Raw genomic sequence first — 23,813 nt, forward strand, 5'->3', positions numbered from 1 at the left:
GCTAGTTGTCTGTTAGTATGTGGGGTTCAATACTTAGCAACAATAATTTCTTAAATATTAGTAATGTAAGAATGCAGTTACCGAGCATATAAAGCAATAGCTATTAAGCGTAAGTAAAATTACTTTTTAAAAACATTATTATTAATAATATATAACTTTGCTATGTATTAAATCCCTAAATATCAAATGACCTGTAACTAACTTCATTTTATTACTTAAGCGAGTTTACACTGAAAAATTTACCTGAGTATATGAGACATTTAAAGTAAACCGTACAATCTCTCTTATTAACTTAAGGATTTTCATTTAAATTGCAGATGCGTTTGTCGGCACGAAGAAACGAAATTAATTATAATCATAAATTTAAAAAAATAATTTTTCAAATTAATTAGCGTATCTGAGATTATTTTACACGTTACATCTATTACGATATATTTAATATGCTGTGTATTAAACTCAAATATCAAACAACCTTTAGCTAATTTCACTTAAATGTTCAAATCAAACAATTCAAATTAAACAGAAAATTGTCTCTAATTAACTAAAGATTTTGCCGTTAAATTTCTGTTGGATATTAATGCATGCATATTTCGGTGCTAAGCGATAAATGCTAAAACTATTGTACTTCAAATTTATGACTGCCTAATTTCCTAGGCAGTCATAAATTTGTAAGTACAATAGTAATGAAATACAATAGAAAATCTTCAGTGTAAACTTACCTAACATTGAACTAAGCGTAGCTCGGGGTGAGTTGACATGTAGGCTATAATACATAGCAACAATAATTTTTTAACTTACTAATTTAGGAATGGAGTTACTGACCATATAAAGCAATGATTAAAAAGGAAATGATCGAAAATGAATTTGATCAATCATATTTATTACGATATATTTAATGTTGCTACCTATTAAACCCCCAAATGTCAAACGATCTTTAGCTAACTTCCGTTAAATGCTAGGTGGATTTACATTGAAAACTTTCTTCGAATAAATGAGAAATTTAAATTAAACTGTAAATTCGAATTAACTTAAGGCCTTTAAATTTCAGTTGCCTGTTAGTGCATCCGTATTTCGGTACTCAAGAAAGAAACTAGTTAGTCATAAGTTTAAAGTCTATAGCATAAAAGTTTTCAGTGTAAACTCACTCACAGAGCTCACTTAAATGTTAGGTTAGCTTACCTCACATTTAATGTTATCATTAAATATCTTAGTATAGAATGTAGGGTTATGTTACATAATGTCAAAAAGTAAACAAAAAATTCGCTGAAGCCCTACAAATAAAAGTTTAAACAATGTCAAGAAAAATATTCACAAGCGGATATCGGCTCGGGTTCATGCCGTTTCTCTCAAACATTTTCACCGCAGACAAACCGGACCCCGCTACTATCAAAACTGCTCCCGTTGCCGAGCAGTTAGCTAAAGAAACTGGATGGGACGGCATAAAAGCGATGTTTAAAACCGACGAGTTCGGCAACATCACCCACGAACTAAACTCGATTCTACAAACCACCTGGTTGAGTCTATTTGCCGGTCTATTGTATGGAGGAACTCTAGAGGGACAAAAAGCTTATGAAAAATTCATGAGAAACAACCAAGTGACAAGTTTTACCACACACCTGGAGGCAAAACGAAAACTTCAAGACGCAATTACTCTGGCCCTGGGCAAAGGAGCTTTTAAATGGGGCTTGAAAATTGGTTTCTTCTCCACAACTTATGTGGCCACTGCCACTGTTATTCAGGTCTACAGGGGCAAATATGGGATAATAGAGTATGCGGCCGCGGGGGCTGTTGCCGGTTTCGCATATAAGTTTTATTCTGGACCCAGAGGCTGGATCGTGGGTTCCGGTTTAGGAGTTGTTTTGGGTTTAGTCTGTGGGGTTACCACTTTAGGTATTTTAAAATTGTCTGGTTTGTCATTACAAGAGGCAAGATATTATCAGTATCGTTGGTTGGAGAGCCGAAATGAAGCTGTAAAAAAAGGATTGGCTTCATATATGGAAAAAGATGATTTCGCTGTTATCAAGATGCATAATGATGAGGTGGGAGAAGCGGGGAAAAGTTTAGATAATTTAGATGCCAATGTTAATAGTAGTAGTAGTAGTAGTACTGTGAAAGGTGATTAAAAAATAGTGAGATATAAATAGTCAATAAATTAAATTTTACAAATTAAATAAATTTTACAAATTAAAATGTGAATTTTTGAGTTTTGCAGTCCTGACACAGAGTATATTAAACATTCCTCAAAACATTCAGAAATTAGTGATAACCCCATCTACCTTTCCCAATAAGATATAATGTTCCTGCTTCACAAAATTTTTAGTAATGACCAGCAATGCATTTCAATCAATAGATCCATCATGTTATGTTCTATTAGAGGACTAAAAACCAAACTAAAGATATTTTCACCTCTGCACAAGTTAAGTTGCATCCTGTGACTACACCATAAATTGAACAAAGAGCTACTTCTACTACCAGTACTAAAAATTTTGGAGGAGTACTCATTGTTGTAAAAAGCTGTTTTTAATCAACTCTTTTTGGAACTTAGACACTCCACCGTGAAAGAAATATGGGTATCTGTGAAAATTGGGCATGCTGTATTAATTCTATTTATATCCCCCTCTTATGGATGCAGCAGTTTGTGAAACACACATAGACTTTGGAAAAAAGTTATTGTATATATTCTGGGATTCTCGCCTAGGTGTAAAAGATAAAATTCAAGATCTTTTTTTTGCTAACTTTAATCATAGTAAAGAATGTTGATTTTGGTAAATATTCATTCATTCTATAGCAATTGCTCTAAAATGATCCAAAACCAAATGAATGCCTTTAGTAAGATTTAGAAAATGCAAATTATGAGTTAATCATTAAGTACTCTTCAAGTTTTAACTAGTTGTTGTTGAGGATATTATGGTAACCACAATTCAAAATTTCTATTTTATGCTTTCTTCTTGCTTTCACCTGTTTGTTCCTCTTTCAATGAAAAATATTATGTAAATATGAATAACCAGAAAAGTGAGACATTAGCATATAGTTGTAGTGTATGACAGGGATCTGTACTAGACCTGCTGTTGTTCTCATTGTATGTCCTGAGTCTCCAAGTAGCAGGACTGGATGCATAGTATTATACATTTGCTGATTAGACTTTGTTATTGTATACCAATAATAACTGTGATACACTATAAACTAAAGTAAATAATGATCTTACTTAAGATATCTAATATGAAACTATAGTCAATCAAATAAAACAGAAATAATCCTTAAATAAATTTAAGGTAAAATGAAAATCCTCCCTCCACTTGTTTATTCTGTTTTATAATTTCCGACATGTTTCACACACAGTGGTGTCCATCATCAGGGGATACTGAAAGGAAATGGGTTTGAACAAAGAAATAAGAAGACAAACAGACGCCGAAAAACTTTAAATTAATATAAGGCATATTTACAAAAGTTTAAGTGTGTGTAACTTATACCAATTTTAAACTTTTGTTAGTGTACCTTATACTAATTTTCATTCTCGAAGAGGCTAGTGTAATTAGGAGTTTATCTGAACACCTCATTGATTTTTAATTCTCACTTTGATGAATTGACTAACAGCGCTAATCATTGTTAGGACTTATTAAGGACATGTAAAAATTTCAATAATGTGTTTGCACTTAAAATATTGTCACCTTTGTTAAGTTAAACTGGCCAATGGGCATATTATTAAATATTACTTTACACCCACAAGTAATTCTTCTTGCATAATTTGTACTGTAGAACATAAGTATTGTGCAGAGCTTGATTGTTTTAAATTTATGGCACTGAATAAATTTAAATTAGCAGCTAAGAAAATTATACTTTTCTAGATTTAAACTTACCTACGCGTAACTCTGTAAGATCTATTTTATGATAATAAATATGAACAAATCCTACCTTTTCCTCTTTAAGGGTAATACACTTAATTTACATATTGGCTTATAATCTCCTTTCAAAGATCATCTTATAAAAAAAACCACAACTTAATACTTCATTTACCAACTTTATTTCATCATAATTCATTATTAGACAACTATCATATCAACCAATACACTAAAATTACAACATTTTAACGGATAGGGATCCACTTTTCAAACACATCCCTGTACTTTTTCCTCTCTGAAACATAAAAAGGCACTTTAAAAACAAGTTGAAAGGCCAGTTTTAACTCACCGTAGGGTGGAAAATCCTCTGGATGTAACTCAACATAGTGTCTCAAAACAGCATCCCTGTCGGCCAACTTCTTGGACCTGTAGTCTTCTGCATAAAAACCAGCCGCGGCACCCGCCGCTGTCGCCAATATATGCTTTTGTATACCTTAAAAGGGGGTGATTTATCGTTTATTTTAAAGATTTCAAGCAGTTATGTAACTGAAAACTTACCACTCATCACAGGCCTCCTGCTCGCATAATTGCCTATAATGACGGCCCCGAAAAAGATTGTAGCGGTCACTACCGGGGCATAGTACTTATTTATTAAACCGGGCTCAATTCCTGGTGTTGAAAGCAGTTCTAAAGGAGTTTCCGCTATTTTTGGTCTCCCTTGCATGGCCATTTTTGTTGTTTTGTTTAGGGAATCATGAACTGTCACTGTCAACGCGTAGTGACAACCATTTCAGGTTATGTTATCTTGTTTTTCTGTCAGCAATGAGCATTAGCCTAGAAAACAAAGGAGATCCTTTAGTAAGTGTTCTGTGGAGCATTAGAATTCAGTAATTATTCTCCACTGGGACTGACATAATAGAAACTAAACATAATTCTATATCAGTGCCAATCTTCAGGACGGATCAAAATCGCTTAATGCCAAAGCCAAATGTCAATGTAAGCACGCACAGCTGATTACCCCCACCTCTTACCCATGTTTGACGTGACCACCATCCAGTCAGCTGACCAAATTCGACCAATCACATAACGATTTTGTATGATCCAACCAATACGGATCAGTTTTCACACGTGAACCGATCGATCCGAACGTCACATCCATGGAATTTTTCGCGAATCTGTCAGTACTACACCGATTGTGGATCGGACATTTTCTTTTTCGTAAATACGTGTAGATAACAGAAAGTTAATTTCCAGTTTAAAAATTTAGTTTTTCGTTGATTTTTAGCAGGAATCATGGATTTTTGTAAACTTCTACATAAGGCTCAGAAAAACGAGCAAACTAGCAGCGGTGCGGTGAGTAGAGAGTGTTTATAAGTGTTCACTATGCCCTCAATTCTTGAGGATCTTTTAAAAGCACATATTATAGCTTTATAGCACGTTATTGTTTAGTTTTTTAGTGTTAATATTAATATAAGAAAAATGCTCCGTGGGGCTCCCACAAGGGTTGTCAGAATGTTATAATGGGTGTTATTTATGACCCCATTTTTAACAAACTATTTTCTATAGTTTAATAATTCAAGGCATTATTATATGATATTAATTGTACTGACGTGATTTGTGGAACTTCATGAAGTTGAATATTTGAACATTTATCAACTAAATGTTACAAATTAAATATAAATGTCCTTCGAGCTCTAAAAGATCTGGCTTCAAATGTTTTAACCTCAAATTTAAATAATTTATTCATGTCAAAATTACAGAAGTAAGGTAGAATTGGCTGTTCTAGGTAGAAATAAGGTAGAATTCTACATTGGTCACAATAATGAAAATCACTAATACATTTTTTTCTTTAAACTTGACAACACTCAAAGTTTTTACTTCATTTGGTAAAATGTTAAAATATTTTATTTCCCAGAAGTCTGGACCCTCTCGACACCTCTTTCTTTAGTAATTCTTTAGTAAGGTGGTACTATATTATCTTAATGTATTGTCTATAATATATAGTGATTATTATAGTGATGATGCACACTGCTGAATTTTTTTTCTGACATACTACAGGCACTCTTTAGAATATAGAGAGAAGGAATTGTGAGTATTCTAAGAGAGTCCTAATTCTAGCTTTAAAAATCCATAAAAATCCTTGCTGTGTTTTGGCTTTATGGTCTTTCGCACATAATTGAAATTCACCTCAGAAACAGAAAAAGAACAGCAGTTACTGCTAAGGTTTATTTAGATATTTATTAAAGGGGGTTTGCCAGAACAGTAGAAAAGATAAAAGTTATCAAATTCCCCAAGCAAGTCAAGTTCACTAGGTTTTCCAAAAATAAATTACATTTGATAATCACTAGTTAGGAAATTCCAGTTATGTTTTACAAGCACATCATAAAAAACAGAAGTGCCTGCTCTAGTAAATGGTCTGATTATAATATCTGATTAGTTATTCATTTTATTCAGTTATTCAGTTTTACATCAAGGCTAATACTAATTGCAGAATGATTTGATAACTGATGATCAAAAACATGCACAGTTTTGATACAATCAATTTATAGTCAATGCAATGTTGACGACAAGTAACTCTCCAATATATCTTTGAGCTTATATTGGTATTCAGAATCCCTTTTAAAATGCTCATTAAAGTCTAAGTTTATTACAGTCTGACAAAACACTATTTAAAATTTCCTTTGGGAGGTCAATATAGGGTTATAAATATCAAATTCAGGATTTATGGCACATATTTCACATTCTCTTTCTACCAACAGTATTCCTATCAAGTGACTATCATAACTACTACCCTTTATGAAAATACAGACACCTCCATGTTTCTCCTCAAAGCACCACGCTTTGATACAAGGCAAACATTTCTAAGACAATGGAAACTCTTCATTGCTCATGCTGTGCTCGGGAAAGATTAAAATTAGTCTTATACCTTTTTAGAAGGGTTTATAATTCATCTATTTTACTTATATAGACCATACATTAATATAAAATATATGACAATAATTATGACACACACTTTCATTTTAATTACATACATACATATATACAGAAAATTTCAATGATATCATTAAAGAGACTCCTTAGACTGAATATTCTGATTGATAGCACTTCAAATGGGATCACCATATTTTCTATCTTATAAAAAATTTAAGAAAACTTATTTATAAATTTAGAGGCATTTTAAACAAATCACTTATGACATTGGTATATAAAGGCCTTGTTGAGTCAATAATATGGTATGGAACAGTAGCATCGGTTGGTCAAAACTCTTTAAAATAGTTAAATGTTCAGAACTACATACTTAAAGTAATAAATAAGAAAGATAAATGAAGGTGAACTGAACAACTGTATACTCATAGTCAAGTAGTAAATGTTAGGGCACTATATGTTCTTTTATTCATAAAAATGATTGTCACAAAATAATTATGTAGATCATAGACATAAACATGAAATAAAATAAACAAACATATTCAAATACCAAAAAGTAAGATCTCAGATTTGTCAACTGTTTGGCTCCTTATTCCACTAAGAATGAGAAACATCCAAAGAAAATAAAAATTATGTAGAAGAAATTGTAGAATGTATATTGTTGAAAACTTGGAATTATTTAAAGTACAGCTTTAGCTTAAGAACTTTTATGCATGTCACTCTTGCTTTTGCTGATTTTCTGATAAGTTTTTTCTCATCTCTATTGCCTTGTTGATTTTGTCTACATTTCACAATATTTTCATTAGTCCATGTTACAATTAGATTACAATTAGATGTCCATAGATACAATTAGAGTTCATTGTTTTTTATTGGCATATACTATACAGATGTTAAGTCATCTAGGTGTCATTTAAGTAAATTTACCTGTTAAGTAATTAAATAATAATGTTATTCAATATTGTATTGTGTTGTATCATTATCTTTTTCAAGGAATATTGTAGGTTGTAAGAAAGATATTGATTGAATCTTCTTATACCCACATTTTGAGGCCAAAAAAAGAAGTGTGGTGTCATTCTTATGTACTGATCAACATACTAAATTGTTGTTGAACCAATTATTGGCGAGACAGTGTATTATTCACTTGTTGAATTCCATCTTTGATATAATATTACTTTCTGGGTAATGTCAGTAACTTAAAAAGAAATAAAGAAATACTTGAATAAAGGCATTATTTATTTATTTATTTTTTATTTAATTCAAAAATTGTTTGCTCTGCCTTTCTTTGTATTTGTGAGGCATATTTCGAAATCTCAGGAATTCATGCTTAAGAGGTTGACATGAATTGCAAAAAAATTGTCAAATATCATAATAATTATTACATTGATTGGTGCATATATATTAAAAATATTCAGAACAAGTTACATACTAAAGCTACTCAAGTGGTCAAAATATCCTAATTACATTCTTCTTCTTATAGCCGAGGTACTACAGTACAAAATTTGAGCCTCCAAAAAAAATAAAAAAGGAGAAAAAAGATCTGTCGGAGAACATCAAGAAGTTCTTGGCCAAAAAGGAAGCCGAAGAGCAAAAAAAGTTGGATGAAGCCCAACGAAAAAAGGAGGATCTACTCGCCCTTAGGTCACAGGTATAATCTAATATTAATTATTATTGAAACAACATTAAATTCAACAAGCAAATTCCCTAAAAAGGACAAAAAAGCTACACGCAGGGTAAACGTGATGTTAAAAAGAACCAAATCGGCTAACCAGTCGGTCATTCAGGATGCGGTCGACCAAACTCACACGGCAGTGACCAGTTCCGGTCCGGAACAACCGGACGAAGATGATTACGGGTACGTTTCTCAAGAAGCTTCCGCTCTGTATGAAAAAATGATGGAAAAGTACAGTCAAATGCCGGTGGAACCCAAGTACAATATGTTCAAAAAGAAAGTAAGTACCAATTTGAGTAGTACTAAAGACAGAGTGAAGGCCGCACTAGACAAAGAAAGAGAGGAAGCGATGATGCCCCACAGAAGAAAACGGAAGAGCAAACAAGAGGGTGTGGCTGCTGAGGAGAATAAAGATGATGATGGAAGTCCTGAGAGGAAGAAGACTTGCGGTGCAGATGCACCGTCTTCTTCTTTAAAGGAAAAGGAGAAAGTTAAGCCTAAACCCAGACCAGCGGGGCCACCTCCTGTCAGTTTTACTGGTAAGGAAACTATTTGTTATATTTCTTTACAATATATCCTTCAATTCATTTTTTAATGTAAAGTAATCGGGTATATTAGTGACCTATGGCGAAAATTGTAATTTACCATCCAATGTATGCAGTCCAGGTGTTCTCTATTTCCTCCCTGGTTTAGAATATACATTGTTCTGCTTTATCTTGAAAAAACATGGTAATTTTGGCATTTAAATCATATTAAGTTAAATATTTATTAATACATTACACAGTATGTGTTTGTAAAAGTCAAAATGTCTAATGGCTAAAAATATATGTAAACTAGCAGAAATTTAAATTATTACACATAAAATCTTACCACAATTCTTATAAAATATATCAATCAATCAATATAAGCTTTATTGTCATAAGAAATGTTGTTGACAAAGCTGTAAAAAAGAACAAAAAAAATTAACAAACCATAATATAGTAAGAATACAATAAAACTAAATTTAACATATTATACAAATTACAATATTAAAACTTTAACATTAAAGCATCTTAAAAAAGGACACAGTATCACATTCACAGGACACACTCCTATTTCGTGGTAGCCTTTTGCAACAAGCAATCCTTTTACATTTTTTCAAAAGAGCTTTCTATCATGAATCTCTTTGATATCTGCAGAAAGATGTTTATACAGCTTCTTACCATCGAAAATAAAAGATTTTTTTATTGATGTACTGTTGGGTATTGTTAAAGTTACATCATTGGCCCCTCTATTGCTATATTCATGTCTTTCTGTTACATTGCTGTGGTTTCTATATTTTTTATGAATAAAACAAACGGATTTCAAAATAAATAAAGATGGCAGAGTTAAGATTTTGTGTGAATTGAAAAGTTCTTTGCATGGATATCTTGCTCCAATTTTGCAGATGTATCTGATGGCCCTTTTTTGCAACACAAAAATACTTTTGAAAAGTTGGTCACAACATGCACCCCAGAAACATAATCCATACCTTATATTTCATTCAATTAATGCAAAATAAGTATTTTTGGCAACACTAAGCTCAACCTCCTGGGACACCACCTTAAGAGCATAATAATTTGATGCTAGTTTATTGCTTAGTAGCCTAATATGGCTTTCAAATTTTAATTTATTGTCTATGCCTATTCCCAATAATTTATCTCCACTCAAATTTTTTAAAGCACTTGTACCCAAGGATTTACTTAAATTGCTTTTATAATTTGTAATACTGGTTTTGGCAATATTTAGAGTTAATTTATTAGTCACACCAAAGATAACAAACAGAACATCTAAAGAAAATAAACTTTCATACAGAGTCAGCAGATCAATGTAGGAAGCAAAGTCAGAGCCTGAAATATCCACACTCAAACACTTAAAACAGTAATTTAACCCAATAAGAAGAATATTCAGAATCGTCAGTCAAAGAAATTTAAAACTGCATTTCAAGTATTCCTCGAATAAATGAAAGGCAGGCACCATTTACCAAATATAATTTCCTAATAAACATCTTGGCTTCAAGATTTCTTGTCTGGTTCTAGAGAGCCTGTCTGTAATACTGTTTCTACTATGTTTGATGTGGTAATGTTGTATATCTGAATAAGTTCTAAGATGTGAGATGAGGTTATTAGCAATGTAAATTAAACATGTGATAGATTTAGTTGCAAATTGTAAGTATATGAAAGTCATAGGCCACACATCTCAGTTAAAGTTTAAAGATTTCCTGTGCACGACTAGAATGGTCCCAGTTCAGAATTGCATAGCCCATATTTGCAGAAAAGTAACCTGGGTAGGCATGTGATAGCCCTTAAGGATGTCGATCATGAAAAGTATTCTACTTAGTCTGATAGATGATATGCATGTTCTTTCCATGAAAGCTGTCAACCTTGTTATAAAGAGAAAATAGATTTTTCTGCGTTATTGTCCTGTAATTTATTCTTGATTTGGTTTGTTTTGTAGTTACAGCCAAAAAAAAATCATAAGGCATGTTAGAGAATACACTTTGTCGATACATGCATTTAACCTTATATCAAAACTAAACATTCTCTTCAGGCCAAAGGACAACATTAGGTTGGAAAGTTGTGTTGAACATCCAGCATGAAGACCTCCAAATGTATATTAAATTCTCCTGTAATTATTGTCACTAGACAATCTAGCTTCCCCAAAACAATTCAACAATACTCAGAAACTCATTTAAATCACCTGATGAGCAGTAAGTAATTAGCTGGGTAGAAAAGTGATCCAACACCACCCCCGAGACCTCACAAATATAAACATGTTCCTCAGAAATATTTGAAATATTAAAATGGTTGGTTTTTGGACCTTACATTTACAAACTGTTACAGACTGTAGGTCTACCCGCACTTTTAAAAAACATCCAAAGAAATTGGATCATTAGCCACACAAGAGTTGATATTGCCAATCTAATTGTATTGAATCGGACAAACATGTAATGTTATATTGGTGTATTGCTTATTGCTGGGTGAATAAATTTAATTTGGAATCTCTCCAAGAAATAAATAATGCATCTGTTGTCATGAAGATATATGTGGGTGTCTGGTCCTTCGTATGTATTTAATTTATTAATGTCTAGGTTGTTAGGTTTAAAGTAGTTAGTTAGCAGATTAGAGAGCAGTAGTAGTTAGCAGAATTTGAATGCAACATACAATGTTTGTTTTCTCTATGTTTTTTTAGTTCACTGTATTGGCTTAGAACCAAATAGATATACAGGGTGTTTCAGAACTATGGGATCAAACTTCTAGGGGTTGTTCAGTGCAACAGTAGAATCCATTTGAGTATAGGAACCCATGTCCGGAAATGTGTCACTACGCCACTACGGCCCTAAGACGCGTTTAAATTTAGAAAAAATATTAATTACCTAAATAGGATCTGATTTATTTTTACCTTTTGTATATGATACCATCACAACAATTATTGTTCAAAATGTCTTCCTCCAACCTCAATACACCGATTTAAACGCCGCACATGATTTCGGCGGACTACACTAAAAATTTGATCCTCGTTTTGAATGATTTCAAATGCTGCTGTTATTCGTCCAGTTAAGTCTAGCTCTGATTCTACTCGAGTTTCGTAGACTAAAGACTTTACATGTCCCCACAAGAAAAAGACACCCTGTAGAATGTTTTAAAATTGCATGACGATTTATGGATGTAAAACCGAACATATCCACACTGGTCTTAGGACTTTTACTTCGTTTTTCTTTTTTAATGTAAATTAGTATTGTTAAATGGAAATAAATATTGATTGATTGATATCTTTAAACGTAACATTCTCTTGAAGATAAATAACTACTCCACCATGACATCTCACAGTCCTACAAAAACCAGCAGCCAGTATAAAAGCACTAATGTGACATAATAGCATTTTATTGGATCAAAGCCAATGCTCACTAATACAAGCACAATGTGTATTTTGTTGTTTACAAATTAATTCTAATTCATGACTTTTATTTTTTTAAACCTACTATATTTGAGGGGAAGATAGACAGCACTTTATTTGACAATTTGGCGCCTTTGTAATTTGTTTTATGTTTAGTTTTTGGGTCTGTTATGTCCGGAAAATTTCGACTTTTTTCTGATTTTTTTAAAGGGAAGTAAGATTTGCGTACTACAGTTAACAATAACAATATTATTCTCTCGAGAATTTTGTTAAGACATTCGTTAGGCGCGTGAACAATTTTACTAGTGCCAATAAGAATTGAATTAGTTGATTTGCACACGTACTATGTGATGATAGAAATACAATTCTATTTTCAGTTTATCTATCAACGAACTAGAAAGTTTACTATTAATTAATTTATTAATTTCAACGGCAAAGCCAGTTTACAAAAAAAAAATATCATAAAATACATAGCAGTAACAATAAGTGGCAAAGAATATAACAATAATTAATAATATGAAAATGAAATTAACTATGGCAAAAATAAAATACAAAAAAAAAGCAAAAAATACGAAATTAATAACCCTATAGATAATTTGAGCACTTTAGCTTTTTAGGTTTAAATGAATTAATAGCCCTATCTACCAAGGGGTCAAGATTTAGCTGATTAAATGCTCTTATCATTCTGGTGATTGAAGAAAAGAATCTGTAAATAGCATGGTGGAAAGGCAAACGAAACAGCAGGATTCTGACATCTATTACTGATATTGACATTGAATGGTACAGTTTTCAAAAAATCAGGGCAATTAAAAATACCATTTAATATCTTATAAAATGTGAGTAAATCTGATCAAGTTCTCCTTGCTGGAACCATACAGGTGAGGCATATTCAAGTCCAGAACGAACAATTAAATAGTAGATCATCTTGAAAGAAAAGACAAACAATTTACCAGAGTTTACTCACAACAAAGCCAAGATTACGCATATCGTTATTGAAAATCTCATCATAATGAGGCACAAATGTCAATTTACTGTCCAGTAACACACCCAAGTCTCTAACAGTAGTTGCAGATCTGAGAACCAAGGCATTTATTGTGTAATGATGCACAGCTAATCTTAGAGAACGACCAAAAGAAATGCTCAAGCATTTTTTAATATTAAGCTTCAAACCATTATTTACTCACAATAAAAAAACACTATCCACATCAGCTTGTAAAAGTTCCGCATCAATTGCGGATTCTATCACCTTGTACAATTTTAGGTCTTTTGCAAATAAAAAAAATTCCGAGTGACGTATAACACAACAAAGGTCATTAATAAATGTAATGAATAAAATAGGCTCTGGGAACCCTGTGCACCGAAAAAAACTTGAATTTCTTCAGAAATGATGCTATTTATACGCACTAATTGAATACGATTCGACAAATCAATCCACTTCAAGAGATTATCGCCCAGACCCATCGCACGCAACTTCTGATACTGTCCACCTGACTATGGTTCTCGAAAGCATCCAACAAGTATTGCTGATATGTAAGCAACTTAGTTATGGTAGATTTACCCTCAGAAAAACCATGTTGCTGATGTATCATTATGTTCCGACTATGCCATGTGTACACCCTTGTAGTTGTTTTCCAGTAATCTGGAAAACATTCGAAATCAAACGAAAGGCAAAACAGATAATGTAGGGGTTTGGTTAGGGAACACACAATTTTTTAGTAAGACTGATGGTATGCCATCAAGTCCATAAGAATATTTAGTTTTGAGGCCGTCAATAACTTTGAAAAAATCAATAAGAGATATGTTAATAGAATCAAAATTAAGATTGTAACCAAAATTATAATTAGGGGCTGTACCTTCATGTTTTTTGTAAGTTGCGGAAAAAAGATGAGCAAACAAACTATATCCCTACTGCCTTCAGCAAATCTGCCATTCAGCTGCATACTATTGGTATAGGAGTTTGATCTTCGTAAATTGTTTATATGTTTCCAAAAGTTATTTGAATTTTGGGATACATCATGATTCATTTTAGCAATGTAGGATAATTATAGCAATTATCGCTTATAACCATGCACTTACTTCTTAAATTGGAAAATACTGTGTAATCCTTTTTAAGTTTGGATGATTTATATTTTTTATGTGCTTCTTTTTCTCTATGATTATTTGTTTGTAATTCACGACTGAACCAGGGAGGAAATTTTGATGTTTTATAGTGCTTAACGAGAACAAACCTTTCAAGAGAGAGTTTCCATAGTAGAGAACAGGCAGTTGTATCAAACTCCAGTTTCCAAAGAATAGAGGCAAAACAGTTATTCATAGTTATACAATTTTGTAACATTAGCCGTGTATTTATTATTTTTTACATTAAATTAAATTTCATTTGAAAAGAAAAGTATTTCCTCACTTAACATACGAATATTTTTTGCAGAACTTTTGAAAATCGCCGCTCAAAAACAACACGAACCAATCGTGATCGAAGAAAAAGTGGTGGAAGAAGAACGCTTATACACGAAACGGCAAAGACAAGAGATGGAGCGAGAGCGTTTACTACGAGAGCGAAAAGAACAGCGAGAAAAAGAATACGAGGAGCGCGCGAAAAACCCCAATAAACCAATCATCAAACCTACTTCGAGCGGTAGCGGGAGCTCGATATTGGAAAAACAATTAACGAAAAAAGTTTCATTTGATAACGGCGATAAGGACAATAAAAACAGACCGAAACTCGAGAAAGATCGAATCCCGATGAAGCAAGAAAAGCAGCCCTCAAATGACGGTCTTAAGAAGCCACCCAATCAATTACAGAATAAGTCAATTAGTCAAAAAAGCGATGACAATCGGCCGAGTAAAGGGGAGAACAGAGGGAAAATCAATGGTTTTAACGGTGGAAAACCGGTGGCTAATGGTAGTAGTAAACCCAGTTTACCATCGAGTAAAGCTAGCGATCAACGGATGACAAAAACACTGCCAAGTACCGGAGCTAGCAAAGAGATGGCGGCGAGAAAGGACTTCTTACAAAAGAAGCCTAATCAGGTTGCCAATGGAAAGCCCAAGGAGTTCCCGCCAAGGGATTTAATTCCAAAGGTACGTTTGAGGAGTTATACCGGGGTGGAATTAGGAACTGGGGATATTTTATTCAAGTTTATGCTTGTGGGAGGTTTTTCACTTTTTCGTAGTTAAAAATCTTACTCTGTACAGGGTGTTAATTAATTGAGTGCCGATAATACGGGATGTGATTAAAAAAATTTATATCAACAAAATATGTCTTAAACCTTTTAGTTTTGGAGTTACAGCGTGTTAAAGTCTTAAGAAAAAATATGTTTTAGATTAATAAAGATAATATTGCAGATATTTTTATGAAATTTGGTACACCCTTGTGTTTTCACCAAACTACTACTACTACGCACATTTTTTTTAACGAGCAAACTTAACTTAGTTTATGTGCGTTGCAATTATCTCGGATTATTGAATATAATTTATTTCTTACTAGGGTAAACCAAAAGAATTCCCGCCGCGAGATCTCAAGCCCAAACAGTTCCCACCAGCTGACGTTAAAAGGCTCAACAAGAAGAAACCAATCGTCGCTAGTAGAGGTAAGTCAGGTATTAAAATAGACACAAGTAAGCGATTTTACAGGGATAAATTTTCCTTTTAGACATTCTTAATGTTTTTAATATTTCAACATGTAATTTTAATCTACATTGTCTGGATATGCCTGGAGGTGATATTGGTTCCTTTTTCTATGCTTTGGATGGGGTTTTGAACTGTTGGCGATGGTAGAGATATTGTCCTGGCTGGAGATTTGAATATGCCCTTTAATACGACTCAGGGTCACTCTCATGCTTGACCTTTTGGGGTCATACAGTGTAGGCAATCTTTAAGCTCACCCATAGAGAGACTTGCTTGGACAATGTGTTTGTTAGTTTTGAGTTTAACCCACTTTCAGTTAAGATATTAAATACTCAACTGTCAAATCATGTGGGTCAACATATCAGTTTTTCTTCATTACATCTGGGATCGATGGGTACTTGGAAAAATGTTTCCACCTCTAACTCAAGGTGGTTTAAATTGATTTTACGTCATCATGGAAAATTTATTTTGGGATTTCATTGACAATATAGAGTAAAGTTTTAATAGATCTAGAGGTTGCAATCTTTTCAGAAAATAGAATTTACTGTAGGGTTGATCAACTTCGCACAGTAGATTGGTTTGATAATGGTCTAAGAGGTGTGAGAAAGAGTCTGAATTTGTTGAATGAGGTGTGCAAGCAATAAAATACTCGTAGATTGAGTGGTTGAAAAGAGTTAAAACTAGAAAAACTGAAAATTTGAAACTAGATATAGGACCGATATATCTAAAGAAAAATGGCAGCTAGTAATAGAGCAATAGACTCGTCCAGTAATACTTAAAAATGTATAAGTTAAAAAACAAAGGTGCTATTGACTGTGATATATTCCCCCAAGATTTAAGTAGTTATTTTGTAGAGATAGCTCATAACCGCTTCAATACTTAAGAAATCTGACTTCTATATCTAGCACGTCTGAATATAAAGAAACATATTATATTGAAATAAGAGATAAGATATCAAAACTACTAAGAAATGTGCAGATATTTATGATTTAAAATGTTAGGTCCAATCCTGTGTTTGATTTATGTTATTGGCTTGTCTAATGTTCTACGAGATATAATACTTGTCGGTTTTGCTGATGATACTGTAGTTGTCGTTAGAGATCGGACCTGGCAGGGTGCCTTGGCCAAGGTTGAGAGGACATGTTCAGAATCAAGTTGTGGCTAGACTAATTTACTAACTTTAAATGTAAATAAAACTTTCTTTTTAACCTTTTCCGTGACATCTGACTGCCGTTTACCTGACTGCCAAAGTATCAAAATTTTTGAGACTCTTGTATCCAAATTTGTACATGTGTTGAATTGACTAAAAGGAAGTATTAAAATATTAAAAAAGTCTAAATATAAAAATATGAAGTATTAAATATTAGGGAATATACTTCGATCATTGCATGACATAGCATACCTATTATTACCTATATACAATATATAAACATTAAATTAAAAAATCTTCAATCTGCTCTACAAGTTTTATGAACTCAGAGACAAAAAAAAACTATAACTACGGTATACACAGTGTTGGTTGAGTCAGTGTTGTCATATGGTATAACAGCATGGGGATTTTCTGAAAATTGTACAAAAATATATAATTAAAGTTATACTGTTAAAACATAAGAGGTTTCAATTCGAGGAGTAATTTAAAGTTTCTGGACTGCTTAACATTAAAAAGCGGCATTCGATTTTACTACACAAAAACTTAGTTTTTGTAGTCAGGTTAGTCAAACAAACAACTTTTACTTCTGCCACCAGCATTTTACTTTTCAACTCAGACATGCTTCTTTTAGCATTCCTAGGATAATTAAGTTAATGCCAACTCACCTTAAAAATATACCTTTCTTCAAAATTAAAAAATATATTAATGATTGGATAATACAGAATAATGTGTTAAAATTCCATGGTTTGAAGAGTAATTTATCATTCTTTATCAGTCATTCTTATACGCCAATTTTTGTTTCGAGTAGGTTTTAAATATTATTGTAGCTTTTTTGTAATATATTAATTTAAATAAAATTAATATTTGTATTAACTTAAGTATACACACAAATCTTATGATTCGTTGAATCCCTGAATCAAATTTATTAAATTGTAGTCCTGTAGTTTTTTCTCTTGAAAATAGATTTGATTTGATATAAAATTTATAGAAAATTTAATGTATGTTCCTCTTACCAAGCTTTTTAATTGAAGCTTTAAAGGTCCTAAAGAGAACTCTTATCTCACTCCTGTGTTTAAGAAGGAAGACAAAAACCAAGTTACAAATTACAAACCAATTTCGTTGCTGGCTTTTTATAAAAAATATGTGAAAATATATTTTTGTTCAATACTTCGAAAACAACAAATTATTTAATGATCATCAGCTTGGCTTCAGACTAGGTAGAACCTTCGCTCAATATCAATTTTGCCAATTTTACTTTACGTTCCTAAAAAGTGTCTCGAATCTCGGATCAATTTATCTTTGACAATTAATTCTATAATTTCTATAAAACAATCTGGCTTCCGTCCAACTAAAGCTCTGTGATCGCTTTTTGTGATGAAATCTGCAGATCTTTGCACGAAAATATGTCAACAATGCTGGTTATGTTGGATTGCAGCAAAACCTTTGACACACTTGGTTTGTAGGATGTTCTAATAGCGGTGGTTGTCATGACAATCTTTGTCACTGATACGAACCAGTGGGTTTGTTTGGATGGTAAATATTCAGAGGATAGTATTTGCGCTGACGACACTCAAGTAATTTCCTTTGATCCCCCTAATCCTGAGTAGTAACTAACTATTATAGTTATGGGGATTCTCACCAGGTGGTGGATGCGGTGATGGGCTCATTTTAAGTCCTAGAGTACTTTAATGCCCTATTCTGCGACGAATTCTAGTTTTGACTGTGTCATATAGTCTATAATTTCAGTGAAAATAGTATAAAATTGAAACAGTCATACCTTGCTGATAGGTGTCAAAAAGTGCAGGTGCCCAATCCTAACTCTGATTTTCCTGAAATACTCATTTCAGTTCCTGTCACCTTACTTCTGCAGAAAAGATCCAGAACATGGTGTTTTCATGGGGAAATTAATGATGAGCAATACGAATCTGTCAGGTTTCTTGCCGTGCAACTGGATTTGAGCCATTAGATCAGGCTTAGTTCTGCATTTTTTGCCTTGAAGGGTCTAGTGGGACTTGTATCTCAGAAAACCTTAAGAACTGCATGTTTTCACTTTCGACCACCGTTTTCATAGCTGCAAAGAAGAGCTATGAGGTGCATGCGACGTCTAAAATAGACAGAGAAGATTGCAGTCTTGTTTTTACACAGTCTAGGAGTATATTAAATTTTCCTTGTGCAAATATCAAAACATCAGAACGTCTATAATCCCAACACTAGGGGAAGGTTTAATCATTTTACACCCTATAGCTTCAACAAGTGTTACGTTCGCTGGTACCCCCAACCAACTCAAAAAGACCTTAAAATCATTTTTAATTAAAAAAGTGTTCTAGAGCACCTCAAAGTTTTTTGCACTTAGAGTCTTATACATGTAGTATTTTTAAGCCTTTAGTAGCTAATATTAGTAAAACTTTATTTTTGTTACTATTAATTTTTTAATGTTTGTCGTTTTTTAGCTTTGTGTAAATGCTTTTATATTTAATATATTTTTGTACTTTAGGTCGGATTATTGATGACGACGACGACGACGAATACGATTCAGAACTGGACGATTTTATTGATGATGGAGATGCGGACGTGGACGTGTCCAGTTGCATCAAAGAAATCTTCGGTTACGACAAATCGCGGTACAGGGATCACGACGATGACGTCGATAACATGGAAAGTACTTTCGCCCAACAGATGAGAGAGGAGGTGGTTAGCGCTAAAATTGGTAAGACAGTTGCTTACTTAGCACACTATAAGCGTTTTCTCTTTATGTGACGATAAAAAACTTAATCATGGAAATAAGTCTTGAAAACTGTATCTATTATACTGATCTAGAAACTGCATTTATTAGAATAAAATACAAATTACTTCTGAAAACATAAAATGGAATATTTAGAAGATTTGGGAAAAAACGTTAAAAAAAAACGAATTTTGTGAAAAATATAAATTTAGAATTAAGATATTGTCTCGAAAGCACCTATAAATTGTAAAGAAAATATGGCTAATTTCTGGAAAATACAAAAAGTACCTATTCGAAATTCCTGGAATAAAGTGTGAAATTACTTACAATACCTGAAAGATAACAAATGCCTAAAAAACATAAAAAATACTTTCAAACTTCTGGGAAACATTAAAAACAACTTAATTGAATTCAGGTCAGATGCCTGGCATACAAATACTATTTATCAAAAGCTTCTTTTTGAGGTTTTAGTTTCATATTGGTATTTTGAGTTTTCCCTGGAATTAATTATACTACGAGACGGAAATAATTGTCAGTGACTCATTGTTAGCATTAGGGCCGCCAAGACGTTTTAGGGGCGAGAGGAGTGGATTCCAGCGGCGGCGTATGCATTTTTAAAAAATGAATATACCTACTATTTAGGTGGAGTTTAGGTAATTAATAGAACTTTTTTAAAAAATTAAAAATTTTGTTTCTAGTATAAGTAATTTTGTATATTGCTCAATTTAGCAGTTGGGTTCTTACAAATTATCGGTCAATAATTGGAACACATACATGGCGGCTTTTTCTATTGCAAAAAATACTAATAGAAAAAAGACAAAATAAGAGGTATAGTTTCTAAGGTTTATTAGTCTATAACAACTAATGTGAATGGGGAAGACAAGAGGCACTTTTAAAAATAAATTTAATCTACAGGGTGTTTTAAAATTGACTAAACAAAATATGACAAGATGATTTATTATTGACTGGACACAACCTATTATTTTTTAAATTTGTCATTCGCTATCTTAGGTTTCATAAGAATTTAAAGAATAATTGTCAGTATCACTATCACTGTTTGCGGAACCAGGATTTATAATAAGTGATTCAACTACAACTTCAACTTGAATATCCAAATCCCACATTTTTTGTTCTTCCTTGATCACATGTCCGATGCACTTTTGCCAGTTAGTTGCTGTTACGCCACCAATAGCTTCGTTTAATAAAACTTTTACGTCATTCAATTTAAACGTTTTATTTTTACTAGCAACTTCATCTTTTATTTATGCCCATATAAGTTCTATAGGGTTTAGTTCACAATGGTACGGCGGTAAACGCAATATTGTAACACCACGTTCTCGCGCCATTTCATCAATAACATATTTAATGTACTGGTTTTTGTGGATACGAACAATATCGAGCAATTGTACCTTGAGCATATCTTCGTCGAATCGTATGTCCCTTTTTGATTTTAACCAGTCTTTTATGTCTCCTTTTCGCCTAGCAGTCGTGGGTATTTTTTCCACTCGCCGACTATGATAAGGCGCATTATCTATGACGATAACCGGGGTCTACGCGCACCAATACCGACGAAAACCACTTTTCAAAAACCTTTGCGTTCATATCTTCGTGGTAGTCACCCGTTTTCTTCGATTCAAAAACGTTCAGACTACCTGCCAGAAATCCAGAATCACTACCTATATGTGTAATAATTAGGCAACGGCCCTTGCCAGAAGGACTTTTCAAACCCGTGGAAGGCCCATCCAAAAAGCCTTGCCGCGAATTTGTGACATTTAAGTCCTGCCATACTTTTGCACGGGTGTGACCTTCATTCAGCCATGTTTGATCGGTGTAATAAATTTTTCTTCCTTCGCGCCGATGTTCACGAATTTCTCTTAAATATTTCCTTCGCCACAATACGATTTTATTTTTTTCTATTAAAAAACTTTTGCGGTTTCTTTTCAAATATCGAAAATTCAACTCATGCAATGTTCGCTTTAAAACACCAAAAGATATTTTGGGTAAAGAATTATCAGCAGTAAGTTCTGTCTTAATTTTCTTTATTGTTGGTATCTCGTTCCTAAAGAAAAAACTGTGCACTTTCCGGCGAATGGCATATTTTACGTAATCATCTAGCACAATCTTTTTTCTGCCTCTTGTCTCCACTTGCTTTTCTTCTTTAGCTTTAAGACATCTAAAAACTGTCCTGGAACTTAATTTTTTTTAAATTCCCGCATAATCCTGCCGCATGCTCAACAGACAAATCTGGATTTCTAGCACGAACACTTTCATATACTACTTTTTACTAACTGATATTCGCCAGATTTCAAATATTTCCTTTTTGCTTTTTTAGCAGGCGGACCAGAACTTGACGAAGCTTCGTCTTCCATTTTATAAAAAAAATATTTTACTTAAAATACCTATTTATTACAAATTACTCGAAATATTTATTAGAATAAACCCCCAAAAGCGTCTATGGAATGAAAGAGCAACAAATGCAGATATGTTGGCTAGGCGTTGCCATTCTGCTAAAATTAAAGGCTGGTCGGATTGCTGCTCCATTTACCGCGAGAGAAAAAGACAATTAATAAACTTGGCACCGGCGCGCCGCTCAAAGTTTTACTTAAGTACAACGTTCGATCAGATCAGCGAGGTCACACCATTAGAGTAAGTGACATTTTGCAAGCTATCAATAGATTTTGTATAGTGGGAATTAAACATTATTTTTAGCCACTCTTGTTGTGTTGCTTGTTGGTCGTTTGTGATGTCACTGACAAATATTTCCGTCTCGTAGTATAGGCAAAATTAGCTGGACGCGTATACTACTTATTAAGATATCAAAAATTTGAATTTTCCATTAAATTCTATGGAAACAATGACCTCAAAATGAGTACCATGTCGATGAAATTAATTTATGGTTTCCGGTCAGGATATTTGTTGGTCAGAAGTTGATTTAGAAAATTTAAAAAACAAAAACTCACAAAATATTCATTAAACTCCTGTCGTCATGCCTTTTGGGCATTTTAAATATTTTTTTGGAGGTTTCCAGGCAATTAAAATAATTATTAATTTGATTCCAAGATTATAGAATAATTATTCCTTCCAGTCTTTTGAAATTGTTTTGCTTACATTGTGGATAGAAAATCACTGTAGCTTAAAATAGAAAAAATCTTGACGTAATGGTGGAGGTACCACTGAAAAAAAGCCTTATTTTCTATGTTAAACATTTCTCTATTACAGGGTGTGTTAAAATTTTATTAAATTCAATAAATTTTCACCATAGTATCCTGGGAAATGTGAGGTTACGTTATATTTGAAATTTTAACACTCTGTAATTTTTTGAAGGAAACAAAAATTATTTCGGGTATTTTATGACAAATCCCATTTTTTTAGGTATAATGGAAGATCTCGAAGATATGAAAAAAGAAGAGGAAGAGAAGCGGCGGAAGGCTTTAATGAAAAAGAAGATGAGACGTTAACGTCTATTTCAATTTAATTGTGAATTAATTTATTTATCCTCCAGTTTGTTTAGATCATTTTAACAGTTTTGTTGTTTTTGTACATTTTTTATATGTAAGTTATTATTGTAGGTACGTCAACAATTTTTTAGCATGTATATATTGTGATAATTATTATAAGATGTAAAAAGTATAGGAATACATTATATATAATAACTTTTATAAAGCGAACTTTTTGTTTCCGTGTTTAAAAAAAAAAGTATTTTTTATGCAATATTTGTAAATAGGACAATTAATATAACAGTTTATATCCTGTTAAACGTGTTTCAGTCATTTATTAGTAATATGGTTGAAAGTTACTTTTAAGGAATACAAGGCAAATCATACCAGGAATAATAAGTGCATTAATACAGAATTATTTATACTCACGGTTATTGTTGAGGGCTTCTATCTTTCTTTAATTTACTTTTTAGTTCTTCATAATCAAACTAACTCGTCAAGTAGCTCTGTAAAAAGCGAATCCAGGTCAATA

At 32.8% G+C, this 23,813-nt stretch overlaps 3 protein-coding genes across 3 annotated transcripts; 2 read left to right on the plus strand and 1 right to left on the minus strand.

Annotated features, from left to right (window-relative positions):
- The first annotated feature begins 1,196 nt into the window (after positions 1–1,196).
- Positions 1,197–2,190, plus strand: LOC126738867 (RPII140-upstream gene protein). Its single transcript, XM_050444331.1, has one exon. The coding sequence runs from the start codon at positions 1,293–1,295 to the stop codon at positions 2,121–2,123; it is 831 nt and encodes a 276-aa protein (XP_050300288.1). The 5' UTR covers positions 1,197–1,292; the 3' UTR covers positions 2,124–2,190.
- Positions 2,191–3,998: 1,808 nt separating this feature from the next.
- Positions 3,999–4,637, minus strand: LOC126738253 (NADH dehydrogenase [ubiquinone] 1 subunit C2). Its single transcript, XM_050443492.1, has 3 exons — positions 4,398–4,637; positions 4,189–4,332; positions 3,999–4,134 (listed from the first exon to the last, which is right to left on the minus strand). Exons 1-3 carry the CDS (start codon positions 4,567–4,569, stop codon positions 4,085–4,087), a joined length of 366 nt encoding a protein of 121 aa, XP_050299449.1. The 5' UTR covers positions 4,570–4,637; the 3' UTR covers positions 3,999–4,084.
- A 329-nt stretch (positions 4,638–4,966) lies between these two features.
- Positions 4,967–23,601, plus strand: LOC126738252 (protein SPT2 homolog). The gene is made up of 7 exons (XM_050443491.1): positions 4,967–5,192; positions 8,242–8,409; positions 8,474–8,972; positions 14,774–15,426; positions 15,833–15,935; positions 19,617–19,829; positions 23,217–23,601. The coding sequence occupies exons 1-7, from the start codon at positions 5,133–5,135 to the stop codon at positions 23,300–23,302; spliced, it is 1,782 nt and encodes a 593-aa protein (XP_050299448.1). The 5' UTR covers positions 4,967–5,132; the 3' UTR covers positions 23,303–23,601.
- Positions 23,602–23,813: the final 212 nt, after the last annotated feature.

The sequence above is a fragment of the Anthonomus grandis genome, chromosome 7 (assembly GCF_022605725.1).
Source record: "Anthonomus grandis grandis chromosome 7, icAntGran1.3, whole genome shotgun sequence".
Taxonomy (NCBI): Eukaryota; Metazoa; Arthropoda; class Insecta; order Coleoptera; family Curculionidae; genus Anthonomus; species Anthonomus grandis.

What these genes read in the sequence shown, in the direction of transcription:
- LOC126738253 (XM_050443492.1), bottom strand. Translation starts at nt 4,569, where the DNA reads ATGGCCATGCAAGGGAGACCAAAAATAGCGGAAACTCCTTTAGAACTG. An exon ending in CAGGAGGCCTGTGATGAGTG is followed by an intron (nt 4,333 to 4,397) that starts GTAAGTTTTCAG and finishes CCCCCTTTTAAG; the next exon opens with GTATACAAAAGCATATATTG. An exon ending in AGAGGATTTTCCACCCTACG is followed by an intron (nt 4,135 to 4,188) that starts GTGAGTTAAAAC and finishes TTTATGTTTCAG; the next exon opens with AGAGGAAAAAGTACAGGGAT.
- LOC126738252 (XM_050443491.1), top strand. Translation starts at nt 5,133, where the DNA reads ATGGATTTTTGTAAACTTCTACATAAGGCTCAGAAAAACGAGCAAACT. An exon ending in AGCAAACTAGCAGCGGTGCG is followed by an intron (nt 5,193 to 8,241) that starts GTGAGTAGAGAG and finishes TTCTTCTTATAG; the next exon opens with CCGAGGTACTACAGTACAAA. An exon ending in ACCAATCGTCGCTAGTAGAG is followed by an intron (nt 15,936 to 19,616) that starts GTAAGTCAGGTA and finishes TTTGTACTTTAG; the next exon opens with GTCGGATTATTGATGACGAC.
- LOC126738867 (XM_050444331.1), top strand. Translation starts at nt 1,293, where the DNA reads ATGTCAAGAAAAATATTCACAAGCGGATATCGGCTCGGGTTCATGCCG.